Source organism: Myxocyprinus asiaticus, chromosome 9 (genome assembly GCF_019703515.2).
Source record: "Myxocyprinus asiaticus isolate MX2 ecotype Aquarium Trade chromosome 9, UBuf_Myxa_2, whole genome shotgun sequence".
Taxonomy (NCBI): Eukaryota; Metazoa; Chordata; class Actinopteri; order Cypriniformes; family Catostomidae; genus Myxocyprinus; species Myxocyprinus asiaticus.
The window spans coordinates 23,756,538-23,772,484 of NC_059352.1; the positions used below are offsets into that span (position 1 = coordinate 23,756,538).

General features: G+C 38.6%; 1 protein-coding gene across 14 annotated transcripts in view; it reads right to left on the reverse strand.

The window, feature by feature from the left end:
* Positions 1 to 15,947, reverse strand: part of LOC127445810 (dedicator of cytokinesis protein 7-like) — an 89,265-nt gene that overhangs the window by 37,031 nt on the left and 36,287 nt on the right. For 8 of the 14 annotated variants that reach the window (XM_051706149.1, XM_051706148.1, XM_051706146.1 and 5 more), the window contains exons 15-28: positions 12,497 to 12,614; positions 12,249 to 12,319; positions 11,850 to 11,988; positions 11,620 to 11,721; positions 11,337 to 11,423; positions 10,997 to 11,228; positions 9,904 to 10,068; positions 9,595 to 9,764; positions 6,273 to 6,365; positions 4,690 to 4,779; positions 4,204 to 4,299; positions 3,943 to 4,083; positions 509 to 622; positions 243 to 410 (exon numbers count right to left, since the gene is read on the reverse strand). In XM_051706149.1, the coding sequence (XP_051562109.1) occupies positions 243 to 410; positions 509 to 622; positions 3,943 to 4,083; positions 4,204 to 4,299; positions 4,690 to 4,779; positions 6,273 to 6,365; positions 9,595 to 9,764; positions 9,904 to 10,068; positions 10,997 to 11,228; positions 11,337 to 11,423; positions 11,620 to 11,721; positions 11,850 to 11,988; positions 12,249 to 12,319; positions 12,497 to 12,614 (1,786 nt within the window). Of the gene's footprint in view, positions 1 to 242; positions 411 to 508; positions 623 to 880; positions 1,071 to 3,942; positions 4,084 to 4,203; positions 4,300 to 4,689; positions 4,780 to 6,272; positions 6,366 to 9,594; positions 9,765 to 9,903; positions 10,069 to 10,996; positions 11,229 to 11,336; positions 11,424 to 11,619; positions 11,722 to 11,849; positions 11,989 to 12,248; positions 12,320 to 12,496; positions 12,615 to 15,947 lie in introns of those variants that run through there. The other 6 variants (XM_051706152.1, XM_051706151.1, XM_051706155.1 and 3 more) reach the window with 4 other exon arrangements.

The window sequence follows — 15,947 nt, forward strand, 5'->3', positions numbered from 1 at the left end:
CTTAAAGGGTGATAAAGGGTGGTTAATGACAACTTGGAATATGATGCACAAATTGAATGGACTATAATACTTATGGGTCATTTTTAAAGCTTTAAAGTGAGGAACTATCCACGGACCATAATATTTATTAAAATATATTGTGTTCCGCATAATAAAGTCATATGGGTTTAGAATGACTTGAATGTGAGTAAATTATGAATTTTCATTGACAGAATCTGAGATTATCAAATTATAGTTCATACCTGAGATGTGGCAGAGGAGACAGAAGGAGATGGGGATGCTGGGGGTGTAAGTAGACTGAAGGGCAGGTTAAGAGTGACATAGTGTTCATGACTGCAGATGATCCTCAGGAAGTCCAGCCTCAGAGACTCTAGAGTGGGGTTCTGTAGTGCATAGAGCTTAGTAGACACCTGTACACAGGAGGAATAGAACAAGAATTGACATTGACATCCGAACATGTTTGTTGGGTTATTTGTCAATTATGTGTTTAAAGCTGAATTATTGGTACCTGTTTCCAGTAGGTTTTGATGAGAGTGAAGACAAAGCCTCTATCCATGACAGACAAGAGGTCATTGAGAAAGAAGGCTAAACTTGTGTTGAGCCTTTCCACCAACTCAAGATCCTGAAAGGAAAGAGATAAATATGCAACAGCTAATTCAACATCATTTATAGAACACATGCTATTCTAACTATTTTCACCAATGGAGAATTTTCACACATTGCGATGACGCGTTTCCGCGTATATAAATACTGTGTGTATATATACATATATACATATATATATATATATATATACACATATTATATAATACACACACACACACACACACACCAATCAGCCACAACATTAAAACCACCTGCCTAATATCGTGTAGGTCCCCCTCATGCCGCCAAAACAGCTCTGACCTGTCGAGGCATGGACTCCACAAGACCTCTGAAGGTGTCCTGTGGTATCTGGCACCAAGATGTTAGAAGCAGATCCTTTAAATCCTGTAAGTTGCGAGGTGGGGCCTCCATGGATCGGAATTGTTGGTCCAGCACATCCCATAGATGCTCATTCGGATTGAGATCTGGGGACATTGGAGGCTAAGTCAACACCTTGAACTCTTTTTCATTTTCCTCAAACCATTCCTGAACTATTTTTGCTGTGTTGCAGGGCGCATTATCCTGCTGAACGAGGCCACTGCCATCAGGAAATATCATTGCCATGAAGGAGTGCCCGTGTTTTGCAACAATCTTTAGATAGGTGGTATGTGTCAAAATCCACATGAATGCCAGGACCCAAGGTTTCCCAGCAGAACATTGCCCAGAGCATCACACTGCCTCCAACGGCCTGCCTTCTTCCCACAGTGCATGCTGCTGCCATATCTTCCGCAGATAAATGACACACACACACACTCACCCGGCCGTCCACATGATCTAAAAGCAAACGTGATTCATCAGACCAGGCCACCTTCTTCCATTGCTCCATTGTCCAATTCTGATTCTCATGTGCCCATTATAGGTGCTTTCGGCAGTGGACAGGGGTCAGCATGGGCACTCTGACCGGTCTGCGGCTTTGCAGCCCCATACGCAGCAAGCTGCAAAGCACTGTGAGTTCTGACACCTTTCTATCATAGCCAGCATTAAGTTTTTCAGCAATTTGTGCCACAGTAGCTCTTCTGTGGGATCAGACCAGATGGGCTAGCCCTAGCTCCCCACGCGCATCAATGAGCCTTGGGCGCCCATGACCCTGTCACCGGTTCACCGGTTATCCTTCCTTGGACCACTTTTGGTAGGTACTAACCAATGCAAACCAGGAACACCCCACAAGACCTGTCATTTTGGAGATGCTCTGACCCAGTCATCTAGCCATCACAATTTGGCCCTTGTCAAAGTCGCTTAGATCCTTAAGCTTGCCCATTTTTCCTACTTCCAACACATGAAATTCAAGAACTGACTGTTTACTTGCTGCCTAATATATCCCACCCCTTGACAGGTGCCATTGTAACGAGATGTGGTTTTAATGTTGTGGCTGATCAGTGTGTGTATATATGTATATATATATATGTGTGTGTATATATATATATATATATATACACATACACACAGTTGAAGTCAGAAGTTCATAATTCCTGACATTTAATCGTAGAAAACATTCCCTGTCTTAGGTCAGTTAGGATCACAACTTTATTTTAAGAATGTGAAATGTCAGAATAATAGTAGAGAGAATGATTTATTTCAGCTTTTATTTCTTTCATCACATTCTCAGTTTACACACACTTTGTTAGTATTTGGTAGCATTGCCTTTAAATTGTTTAACTTGGGTCAAACGTTTTGGGTAGCCTTCCACAAGCTTCTCACAATAAGTTGCTAGAATATTGGCCTATTCCTCCAGACAGAACTGGTGTAACTGAGTCAGGTTTGTAGGCCTCCTTGTTCGCACATGCTTTTTCAGTTCTGCCCACAAATTTTCTATTGGATTGAGGTCAGGGCTTTGTGATGACCACTCCAATACCTTGACTTTGTTGTCCTTAAGCCATTTTACCACAACTTTGGAGGTATGCTTGGGGTCATTGTCCATTTGGAAGACCCATTTGGACAACCTTCCTGGCTGATGTCTTGAGATGTTGCTTCAATATATCCAAATAATTTTCCTTCCTCATGATGCCATCTATTTTGTGAAGTGCACCAGTCCCTCCTGCAGCAAAGCACCCCCACAACATGATGCTGCCACCCCCATGCTTCACGGTTGGTGTTCTTTGGCTTGCAAGCCTCACCCTTTTTCTTCCATATATAATGATGGTCATTATATCCAAACAGTTAAATATTTGTTTCATCAGACCAGAGGACATTTCTCTAAAAAGAAAGATCTTTGTCCCCATGTGTACTTGCAAACTGTTGTCTGGCTTTTTTATGAATGTTTTGGAGCATTGGCTTCTTCCTTGCTGAGCAGCCTTTCAGGTTATGTCGATATAGGACTCGTTTTACTGTGGATATAGATACTTGTCTACCTGTTTCTTCCAGCATCTTCACAAGGTCCTTTGCTGTTGTTCTGGGATTGATTTGCCATTTTTGCAACAAACTATGTTCATCTCTAGGAGACAGAATGTGTCTCCTTCCTGAGCAGTATGATGGCTGTGTGGTCCCATGGTGTTTATACTTGCATGCTATTGTTTGTACAGATGAACATGGTACCTTCAGGCATTTGGAAATTGCTCCAATGGATGAACCAGACTTGTGGAGGTCCACAATTGGCTGATTTATTTGTATTTTCCCATGATGTCAAACTCCTTGATGTCAAACAAGGAGGCACTGCATTTGAAGGTAGGCCTTAAAATACATCCACAGGTACACCTCCAATTGACTCAAATTAGCCTATCGAAATTAGGCTTGACATCATTTTCTTGAATTTTCCAAGCTGCTTATAGTTCTGATCCACTGGAATTCTGATATAGTCAATTAAAAGTGAAACAGTCTGTCTGTAAACTATTGTGTCATGCACAAAGTAGATGTCTTAACTTGCCAAAACTATAGTTTGCAAATAGGAAATCTGTGGAGTGGTTAAAAAATTTGATTAAATGACTTTAAGTGAAATGAAATGATTAAATGAAGTTTAAGCATATGTACACTTCTGACTTCAACTGTATGTGTATATATATATATATATATATATATATATATATATATATATATATATATATCTATCCAGTCAACATTGCTCTGATGGGGTAAATTAGTGGAATTGTAAGTGTTTTTTTCTAGTGCTGATGGAAATAACATTTGGTGTAGTCCCCCACTTAAAGCTATATGCGTTTACCCCCGCTACAAGCTTCCCCGTTACAAACCTGGAAATGTGAAAAGGGATTCATAAGCATTTAGGCTCTTTCAGACAATAAGAGAGCAAATAAATAAAAACAGCAGATCTTTTCAAATAGGTCAGTGCACTCATATTTTTCTCACCTTCTGGAAACGTGAGACGATGTCACCTGCAATGGTGCTAACCAGAGCGGTGATGTCATCCATGAAGCGCTCGGGGAAGCGGTTCTTTCTGGGAGATTCTAATCGGTCAGTAAAGTATAAGTGATGGATGATGCTTTTAACCTGAAAAAAGACAAAAACAAAATGAAAGAATATCTTGTTCTTCTCTGAACCTCAAAAGCAAATATTACTCTTTTGATCATGAAAGAAGCATCTCTTCTTATGGAGTGTGGTAGTTCTTACCATGAGTTCAAAAAAGAACCAGGCCTGTTGTAGAGCTCCCTCCCTCACGCTGCCACTGCTAACCACCCACTGCAGGGCAAGCTCCTCATGAAAGAGCTGAGAACAGGAAGAAACCATCAGAGAACCACTCATTATTCAATAAAGATGCATTTCCAATGGGTAAATTTTGTCTTAGCTCTACTATGGGATAAGAAACAGTCCTTTGACATAAGGTCCATTGTGTTGCTGCAAGAGTGGGGAGGATACGTTATTCTATGGATCAAACACAGATAAACAGCAAAAGTCCCTGCTGCTGGAGCAAGACCAACAGGGTGCTCCATACTACTTCAGGTGGCATTCAAACCAAAGAGAAGTACTTGTACCCAACTTCCACAAGAACATGACTAACACAACAACAAAAAACAATAATCAGCCATTCAAAGACAGACAAGCGAAGGTGAGACGAGGAGAGGTTTGGCTCCTGGCTTCCAGGTATTGGGTCTCTACCTTTTTGGTTGGCAAGCGTCCTGTTAATGTTTGCAAGAAACTGGCACTCTCAGTGTGCGATGACATGCGATTGCCACTGCGCTCCATGGCCTACGGGTGGGGATGAATGGAAGGGTGACAATAGATTAGTGTGGAGGACAGGAGCACGTGGTGTCATTCACTACTCATATCCACACACTAACAGACACATACACATTCTCTCTCACACACACACACACTGTCAATGAACATAAAAACATAATACGGCACAAACCGTAGATACAATTTTAAAATTACTATTACTTAAAATTTGTAACCGTAAGACAAACTATTTTTTTGTGTGATTCTGATACATTTATATTGCTTCAACTGTAATTCTTCTAGACTTCTAATTATTCTGAGGGAGATAGTGGCAGTACACAGACTGAGGTGATTAAAAGAATATTATGTTTTGGTGAGCTGATGCTTAAAATAAATAATAATAATAATATAAAATAACACTTTAAGGGATAGTTCACCCAAAAATGAAAATTCTCTCATCATTTACTCACGTTCATGCCATCCCAGATGTGTATGACTTTCTTTCTTCTGCTAAATACAAACAAAGATTATCTCAGCTCTGTAGGGCCATACAATGCAAGTGAATGGTAGCCAGAACATTGAATCTCCAAAAATCACATAAAGGCAGCATAAACGTAATCCACACAACTCCAGTGGTTTAATATATGTCTTCTGAAGAGATGCAATCACTTTGGGTGAAAAACAGATTAATATTTAAGTCCTTTTTTACTATAAATCCCTCACTTTCACTTTCAAAATGTGAAAGAATGTGAAAGTGAAGATTTTAAGTAAAAAGGAGATAAATATTGATCTGTTTTTCACACACACCTATCATATCATTTCTGAAGACATGGATTTAGTCAAATAGATTACTTTTGTGCTGCCTTTATGTGATTTTTGGAGCTTGAAATGTCTGGTCACCATTCACTTACAGAGCTGAAATATTCTTCATAAAAATCTCTCTTTTTGTTTTTGTTCAGCAAAAGAAAAAGTCAGACACATCTGGGATGGTATGAGGGTGAGTAAATGATGAAATAATTTTCATTTTGGGGGGACTATCTCTATAAGTATGTATGTGTTAATGAATTTGACTATTGCAGGTGCCGAGTAATGAAAAGAGAAAAATATTAGCCTTCACCAGGTGCCAGTTGTTACAAAAAAGAAAAAGTAAAACAAAACACTCATACACACATATATGGACATGCAGCGAACAGTATGACATGCCAAAGTGAAATTGAAAGTGCGTGAAAGTGGAATGTGGTTAATTATGCCCATGTAATGCTTGTGTGAAAATGGTGAGAGGAGATAAGTGGGTTCTAGAAATGAACGATTAATGGATTGTGAATAGGACTGAAAAAAAAAAGTAATTGAGGGTCTACTGGTATTTTGTCTAAGAATGTGTGAATTAAGAAAGCAGGAGCTTCTAGGAGAGAAGTGATTAATGTAACTAATGCACATTGTGGTTTTAGTGGTATTGGGAGAGACTTAGTGAGGGGGGATTTTGCTTTGTATTAAATTAAGGGGTTTGGGATATTCGGAATGACCTGCTTAGCATCAGATGTTGCACCAGGGCTGGTCCCCCAGGGGGCGCTTTTGCACCCCATGGTATGCACCCAAGAGTTGGAGCGATCTAAGCCCTGCGAGCCAAGGGTGGCATCAAAAGGGTCACGGGCAGGAGCAAGCAAGGGAACAGTGAAAGATCAAAAGGTTACAGGTCAATGAAACAAATGGAATAAGGGAGTAAAGTTAGTTTATATTAATTTCTCATTTTTGAAAAGCAACAGGTAAGAGTATCCACTAATAACTTCATATTAATTGATTAACAGGATAAAGAAGGCTTAGTTTGACAACACAGGAGCAAGATTGGGAAATCAGGAGATTTCATTCACTGCAACAGGAAAAAGAAAGTCAGCTCACAAATAGATATCTGCATTGATGTCACATTATTAAGTTTTAAAATATATGAAAAACATCTTGATGTTATCCATGTATGTTTCTTCAGAAATCACCATTAGAATATTCAACAGCACATTTGTTTCTTATGTAATATTTCAGCAAAAACAGTGCAGAAGTCATTGTAATTATCCCGATTTCCCATTGAATGGTTATTTAACTCCATGTTTGAGGGTTTTTGTAACATTAAAGGGTTAGTTCACCATAAAATAATAATTCTGTCATCATTTACTTACCCTCATGTTGTTCCAAACTGTATGACATTCTCTCTTCTGTGGAACACAAAAGCTTACATTATGCCAAACTACATCTCCTTTTGTGTTCCACAGAGGAAAAAAGTAATACGGATCTGGACAATCTGTGGGATGCGTAAACGACAGTGGTGATTTCTCAGGGCCAACAAAGCCTTCTCTGCTGGCGTAACATGCCTAATAAATAAATATTTTTTCATCCTTTTATTCTCATTGACCTTTTTGCCTATGTATTTTCAATCGCTTTCAACTCCAAATTAATCTACAAACAAATAGCAAAAAACTAAAAAAATTATCCAATCAGAATTTATTCCTCAATGCTTACAAGCAAAGTGTGACAACTGTTTCACAAATCGCATGCCTGAAGCAGCGCGTGAGTCTGAGCTCCACCCCGTCAGGCCTTCAGAATTTCCACAGAATCCCTCAACAGTGCAGTGAATAGGCATCTAAAGTCAGATTCATCAGCTAATCAGATTGATTTATTTGTTCTTGTGGGTGTGGTCTTTAGGTTATGTCCCAGTCCAGGCCTTCTAGCTGGCCTTGAGTGAGGCAATCATGCTTTAAGTGATGTACGTAATTTGAAAGCAAAGATCTTGCTGACGAGTCAGCTGTCATCACTGCTGGTATTACCGTTGAGAAAGAGATCCTTATGGATTTAAAAACCTGAGATGTTCTGCATGATCGTGCGACTGATTAATTAAACAGGAAAGGAGGGCTGATTTTCACTTCAAGCAAATTGGTAAGTGCTTTTTGCATTGATATAGCAACATCAGGAGTTTTGTAAGTGTAAATTAGGCTGCTTGAGCATTCAGTGTCGGATCAAGTTCTGAAAAGTAACCGTGTACCCTGACGAAACAAAATTTTTTGCAAACAAAATTTAAATCGCATATATTATTAGATTTTTCTTGGTATTAGACCTCCTTGGGCTTTCATTCGTGGATGTGTTTTTAATATGTCAATTGGTATTATTAGTTAACTGCCATGTAATGTATGATGGGCATACGGCGTATTATTCATTGTGAAACTGTGTTTTCTTAATGGCATGCATCGCACTGAAGGCCTAGACTTAAATTGCACGGGCCGCGGCTGGTAAACATGTTTTTTTTTTGTTTTTTTTTGAGTGAACAATCCCTTTAATGGTTCCCTAGCATAGAAGACTATCTCCAAGTACAATGTCTTATATTCATATGCTAATTTTGATTAAGTTTATTGTAAGTCAAATCAGAACTTGCCTAGGCACTAAAGTAGTGACACAGAGCTAACGAAAGCTTTGAACACAATAACCAGAGTTAATTTATATTTCTAGGATCTTAAAACCTTTTGTTCTAAAGGACTGTGCTTAAATTCTTGAAATTACCTTTGTAGACAAATATAAATTGTGCGTATGTATTCATTTCTTTACAACACTAAAATTTTAATTAAAGGTGCTGTAAGCAATTTTTTCATGGAAAGATATGCAAAAAATGTTCCTACTCTCTGAAAGATATGAATGAAATACGTGTCGTGAGATATCTCATTGGTCTCTGTGACAGCACTAGACTCTGTAAATAACAAACAAAAATGTGTCAGCGGGCTGCGGTCTCTGACGCTTTCTGCCTGTCAATCATTTTGCGTGTTCTCATAGTATTGTAGTTGCAGCTAATTATTGAGGATTATTGCCATTTTTATGCCATGTTGCTCATAACAATTGTCAGTTGAGGCCACTATTTTGCTGCTGTTGTTTTTGACAACCGTTTCTGCTCAATAGGAGTCTCATTTGATATCTTTGGAGTGCTGGGTTTTTACAAAAGTGGGGAAGTGGCTAATCCAACGGCTCTGGAAATGCTCCAGCACCATTAATTCAATGTTTGTTTGTTTTTTTGTGTTTTTTTTTAAATGGATGAGTTTGCATACTTGACATACTTTCATTTGTGTTAATTTATAGTTTTAATAGTTTAATTTATAGTGCTAATATTCTAAAATGTGGAAAATAGCGAAGAATGGGTAGGTGTGTCCAAACTTTTGAATTGTAATGTAAATACTATAATGTATAACTTTTAATTATTTATTATAAACCAATTTCATTATTGGTTGAATTATTCAATTACTAACTATCCTGACCAGAGTACAGAAAATAAATACATTCAATGTCTTACTTTTTACTGTATACATTACTTAAAAGCAAACTGTTGACTAATTTAGAAGCTCGATGGAATCTGGCCTCCAATCTCAACCACACATTCATTTTGCTGCATTCATTTGTGTTTTCTTTTTGCGAGATGGTGTAACAAGGGTTATGTACGTAAAATGTTCCAGCTAAAGTTTGCATTGCTGGAGAACTATAAATTGAAGAACTGTAACACTGAGACATGTTCAGTCAGCAATTGAGAGGAGAAAGTCAATGACCTCTTCTAATAATAATAATAATAATAATAATAATAATGAACGCAATGATTCATGTCCAGTGGAAGCAATCAATGCATGCCTCAACAACAGCACTAATAAAATGTATTTGGACCTTTATGTAAACTATATAGGCATGCCGCTGTGTTCCAAGTATTTAGAGCAAAATACCGCAGCCTCTAAGCAGTATAGTTAAACATAACCCATAACCAACTGTTACTTAATGTAATAGACAACATACAATAGATTGCTACTGAAATTTGTCTACCTAGTACCTTACCTTACTGCCAATGATGGAGCGTACTTCATCATCTGGGGAAGTTGGAGTGCCAGAGATGTCTGGGTTACTATTGCTAAGGCTACGAGAGCGGTTGAGATTGAGGCTTGCAGGTCTAACTACAGAACGGGCCATGGTGGCATAATGCACCGAGCAGCCCAATCCTCCCGGACCTATTACGCAGAACATGACAAATTAGACCAGACATTCACAGCATTCCCCACTAATTAAAAAAAAAAAATGTAAGGGCTAAAAGGCAACCGTTTAGAGATCGATATAAAATATAGACTACTGAAAAAAAAAAAAACAGACCTGGAGAGGGGGAGTTGGGATCCATGTTAGGTAGGCGGAAGACGTAGTGAATATACGAAGAGAGGAGGCTGTTTCGGCCGTGCATATCCTGACTGGTGTCCAAATACTTATGCAGCCGGTTCACTATGGAAGCCATCACTTCAAAAGAAGCCTGACCGAGATTCACTATAGTAGAGATTAATTAAAAAAAAAAGCATAATTAAGAAACAGCCAGTCTCAGCAGACTAGCAATGGATTGATGCGATTTAAAAAAAAAAAAAAAAAAAAAAAAAAAAAGATTAATTAAAGGGTTAGTTTACCCAAAAATGGAAATTCTCTCATCATTTACTCAGCCTCATGCCATCCCAGATATGTAAGACTTTCTGTCTTCTGCTGAACACATACGAAGAATTTTTAGAAAAATATCTTAGCTCTGTTGGCCCATACAATGCAAGTGAATGGTGGCCAGACATTTGAAGTTCCAAAAATCACATAAAGGCCACCTCATATTGCTTCTGAAGACATGGATTTAACCACTGGAGTCTTATCTATTCATTTTATGTGGCCTTAATGTGATTTGTGGAGCTTCAAAAGGTCTGGGGAGCATTCACTTGCATTGTAAGGATCTACAGAGCTGAAATATTCTTCTTAAAATCTTTGTTTGTGTTCTGCAGAAGAAAGAAAGTCATACACCTCTAAGATGGCATGAGGGTGAGTAAACGATGAGAGAATTTTCATTTTTGGGTGAACTATCCCTTTAATAAATGAGGGAAACAATTAAGTTGTATGCTATTATTTATTGTTAAAGGGATAGTTCACCCAAAAGCAAATCCTGTAATTCTTTCATCATTTCCTCAGGTATTGTTTTCTTCTTGTGACTGATCACATTTTTTTTTTTCTTGTGACAGATCATGATAATTTTCAGCATCTTAAATTTCAGTCTGTTCCTCAACAAAGGGTATGGCTTGTGGCTGAACTACTCCTTTAATGTCAGATGATATGGTTGCAGAAACACTGCAAGTTCCAATAGAAACCCTGTATCCTAGTAAGTACCAAAAGTGTGGGAAGCATATTACACATATTTTTATGTGTATGAATCTGGGAGGTCTTATACCTATCTGGCCAGCTATAACAGGTGGTCGCACCATCAACAGCACCAGTTTGTCCAGCAGTAGGTGGAGGAAGCGCACCACAGGCTCCAGCTGAGAGGAATTCAAAGCTGCAATACTTGACTTCAACTCAGCCTCTAGATTATTCTCCATAATGCGCATGTCTCCTATCCTCACTGGGAACATGTGCTCATCCAGAGCATGCACCAGAGCAAAGAACTTATCTAAATACTGGTCCTGTGTAGAGGAAAGTAACGCAATGATGCATTTGTTGATGAGGTGGAGGAGATCTTTAAAAAAAAAAGACAAAATCAGTGCTTTTGACAAAAGTTATCCACCAATTACCTGTGTGTGGATGGTGGATACAGCCACAACTTCAACATTGAAAACCCCTCTGTGGTTATCCACCCATTTCATGCCAGGAAGAGGAACCTAGACATCATGAATGCATCAACAATGAGGCAACTTTCAGAATAATTTCTTTCAGAAACAAATAATTGCTACATTAAAGCAATTGTAAGCAATAAAGCTAACACTACACATAGACACTACACATACAGTAACTCCGGTCAACCGTGTCATCAAACCAGTTCATCTTTACCAATGTATATGACAGAAATGGCCTTACATCAGGAGAGAGAACAGAGTAAGACTGAGGAGGTTTCTCCAGAGACACTGGGAGGCAGAAATGACCCGTTCTCAAGCGTCCATTCTGCAGCATAGGAATCCACTGAGAGAAAAAGAGACAAAATGTCCATAATGGGCCGATCATGAATACTCACGCTTAGCAGTTCAATTGTACATGGTTGATGCATGTATTCTCTATAAGCATAAGGTGAATGCTAATACTGCATGTACCGTGTATCCAACAGGCGTCTCCAGTGGAGTGTTCTGTTTCTGCTGACAACTGACGTGGTAGAAAGTAAAGAGGATGTGATGGTGGTCGGTCAGCGAGGCTGGTAGCTTGATTTTAACTTCATCATGGAAATCTGGCGATCTGAAGAAACAAAACTGAGGAATTTACTTGCAAGCACCACAAATAAAAAGGTCAACAAGCTATTTCCTATGAAATAGAAGCAAAGCAAAAAGCTTAAACTTATTTAACTATTGTTCAAAAGTCAACTAGAACTACTGCAACCCAGTCTCTCCATGAGCTGATGTTTATTTAATGTAGATACACTAAGCCAGGTAAGCACAGATTTATGATGTCAGTGAGGTCTTAATAGTAGTAAACAGTCAATCTAGTCGTGAACTCACCTATTATGATAGACTACAGCGGTGTACGCCTCTCTGGAATACTCTGCACAGCTGGATTTACCGTAGATTACCTATGAGACCAATGAGAGAAGAACTGTAGGTAGCTGATGTCGTGTAGCCAAGAAGAGTATGCAGACACCCCTTCAAAAGAGCCCTTTCCAATGCAACTTTTGGCCACTTTTTGTGTGAGTTTGTTATTTTTTGTTGTGCATCAGAAAATTGATGTGGATTATTCCATCCTAACTTACAGGCATAGCGTTGCTGGGATCTTCTCCATTCATGAACTGTACTTTCACTGTAATGTTGCGTGCAGAACCTTGACGATTAGCAAAGTTCAGGCTCTGTGGGTTCACATACAGGAGGTTCCTACAGACACAAGTAGACAGAGATAGGTAAAATGTTTATACACATGAAACATTGAACACTTACTGCTTTTTTAATGAAATGCAAGAAAACTGGAGCAATGTAAATAAAACTGGAAATATGGAGCAGAACGCAAAAAGTATGGTTGGAAGATTGATTTGCATCCTGAATAGAAACACTATTTTAATTTACAGACTGAAACCAGAAAACAAAAAATGCTTTTTGACAACAGACCAGATCTTGGTTTATTTTACTATAACTTTATATTAGTAAAGAGAATTTCCTGAATTTGTCTACTGTATATTTTGCCCTTTCAGCGCCAACAGCTGATACAACCCTCACACATTCCAACAAAACTTTGCACAGTAAGAACAAACGGTCTGATGATCTGCACATTTGAAATCATTAGTGCATTTAGAAGCCCAATCAGTCCTTCACAAACTTGGCTATCATTTGTCATTTATTGGTACCACTTGACCTAAATCTTTTGTCACACACCATGCAACCAATCCTATCTACCTGAGGAGGAAGTGAGAAGCAATATATTTTCAGATTAATAACAGGTAAATTAAATTATAATCCATAAAAACAAAATGAAAATACTGTATAACTCTTACTGCCCTTACAAATAAAGTACTTTGGCGGTACCATGGTACCCTGATAGTGAGAGAACGTAATACCATGATACTGAATGAAATTAATTTACCAGTGCTTACATGGAACTCTATATAACTTATATTAACCCTCATGTTGTCTTCTGGTCATTTTGACCCGAAGAGGATTTTCTTTTGCCTGAAAATGCTAGTTAATGTTATCCTACTGGACTAAAACTTTCTGACTTTGTTCACACAGGGTATCTAAATGTCCCCCCCCAAAAACTGCTTTTTTTCACTTTGTTACACTTTTGGTGTTCCCAGTCAAAAATGACCAGCCAATAAAAATTGCTTATAAATCTCTCATTATGCTATATTATCACCAAAAATTGGATTAGATCTTTTTGTCAACTTGTTTTTTTTTTTTTCTTCAATTAGCACAGGTTTTGTATTTCTTTTTGGAACTAACTGATCATAGGCCTCACTGACCTGAGCGTATGCACCTAATTTTTTAGTGAAAAAAAGCATTATTTGTGGATAATTTAGGCAATATTAAATAAAATATTTAAAAAAAATTCCATACTATTCATCACAATAGTGTGCTTTAATTTTTAACCTTGCAGTTTGTTTTGAATTGCTTTTCTTTTGTACAAAATGGCACAAAGTCACATTTGTGGTGTTCCAAGTCAAAAATGACTAGCCAATGAAAATTAATGGGGGAGATCAAAAATATGAGAAAAATTGAGTGTTCAGGAGAATGTTCATCCTTTAGATGAGCACATATGTGCATGTGTGCTTGCAAACACAAAAGGGCTCGAACCTGTTCACGTGCACCTACACACACACGTGCACACACACATGCACACATGTGCGCACACGAACTCACACGTGCACACGTACACACAATCAAAACTCTGAGTATTACATGCTTTCTTTTTCACAGAGATTAACTTTATCCTACCCTGAACTGCATCCAAAATCCATCCAACACTATCACACACACACGAGTAGTACATCCTTTCTTTTTAGGATTTTTATCCTACCCTGAACTTTAAACCAACATCCATTTATCCATCCAACATTATCACAGACACAGACAAACCTGAACTTTCTTTGCCCCACAGTGACCCCTCTCCAATAGAATCTTTCTTTCATGATCATAGGTAGTTGATGTCATGTAGGTAGTTGATGTCATGTAGCCAAGAAAAGTATGCACACACCCCTTCAAAAGAGCCCTTTCCAATGCAACTTTTCATCACACCTTTCAGACAAAATATTATGACAATGTGTTTTGGAATTTTCATGCTCTCACAAAGCAGCAGATCAATAGCCCGTTTCCAATATAGGGCCAGTGCAAGCCAGGGCTATCAACTGACCTAACGGGGCAAAAAGCAGTTGCCAACGTCTCACACTTCACCCATTTCACTAGCAAAAGGGGAGGTCAAGCTGAGGTATCATGTTATCTATACTGAATGTAAACATAAGCTAGCTAGCCAGATAAATTAGCAATAACAACTCACCAACTGTAACTGCCATGAGTGGTCTCTCCACTAACAGCTGGACGGAGTCCCAGCACACCATCTATGAAAGTTCACCGAACCATGGAAAGTAATTTCTTTGGGCACTGCTTTGTCCATTGTGCGTTTTAATGGATTTGTAACGTGCCCGCATTTTATTTATTTTTTCCCGAATCTGTACCGTTGTGCACTGGATACATATCCTGACAAGTTCGCCTTTGACACTGTACACACCACAATCCCCGGTTGGCCTTGTTTGGCCCGAGGGTAATGGGTGGGCAAAAGGCCATTGGATGTTGGCCCAGATAAAGCCCCAAAGAGGCACGATAAATCCCCGGAAGTGTCGGTGGGAACTCAACTGGCCCTGGCGCGCACTAGCACGCCCTCATTTGGCCCGATTGTGGAAACGTGGCTAATGTTTACTAATATACAGAAACTTTCCCACAGCTAAGCTATATAAAGCCTCATAGGGCCTTGCTCATCATTCACTTTGTGGCAGCACAATGACCAAGCGGTTCACTGTGCATGAGGTTCTTGATCACATCCTTGACCATGACACTAGACCACTTGCCCTGGTTAGTTTCAAAATAAAAGTCTTGTTTTTTGTGATCTTCCCCATTCATTTTCAATGGCACCACCACAAGTGTGACTTTCTGCCAATTTGTTTTACAAATAAAAGTGCTTAAAAACAAACTTCCCTGTTAAACATTAAAACAAACTAGTGCGTAGTTTTTATAGCACAAATGTTTTCTTATGGTATTTAATTTAGTCAAAATAACCCATAAAGAATGCTTTTTTCACTCAAAATCCGAGTCTATTATTTCATAAGAGTAATTGAAATGTCTCTTTTCTAATGATTCTATCAGCATTCCATCAGTTTAACTAAATATTTTATGTTTCCATTCAAGTTGCATTTGAAGAGATTCATTAAAAAAATATATATGGTGCAATTCCAGCCAAAAAAAAAAGTTTTTTAGTTCAGTTCTAGCTGGTTATGCACACTCATCAGATTAAAATGCAGGTTAATAATTTTCTATTTAGCACAGGGTGAATGAAGGGACATTGGGGAGGATATTTCTATCAACCATCGGCACACATGCTCCTACACCCTGAATGGCCTCTGGGTACACAAAGGGAGCCTGACCATGTTTGCTGTGTGCACAAACATGGATTGAGGCCAAACTGTCCACAACTGTCTGAACAGGACCAGTTAACATGGGCATGTG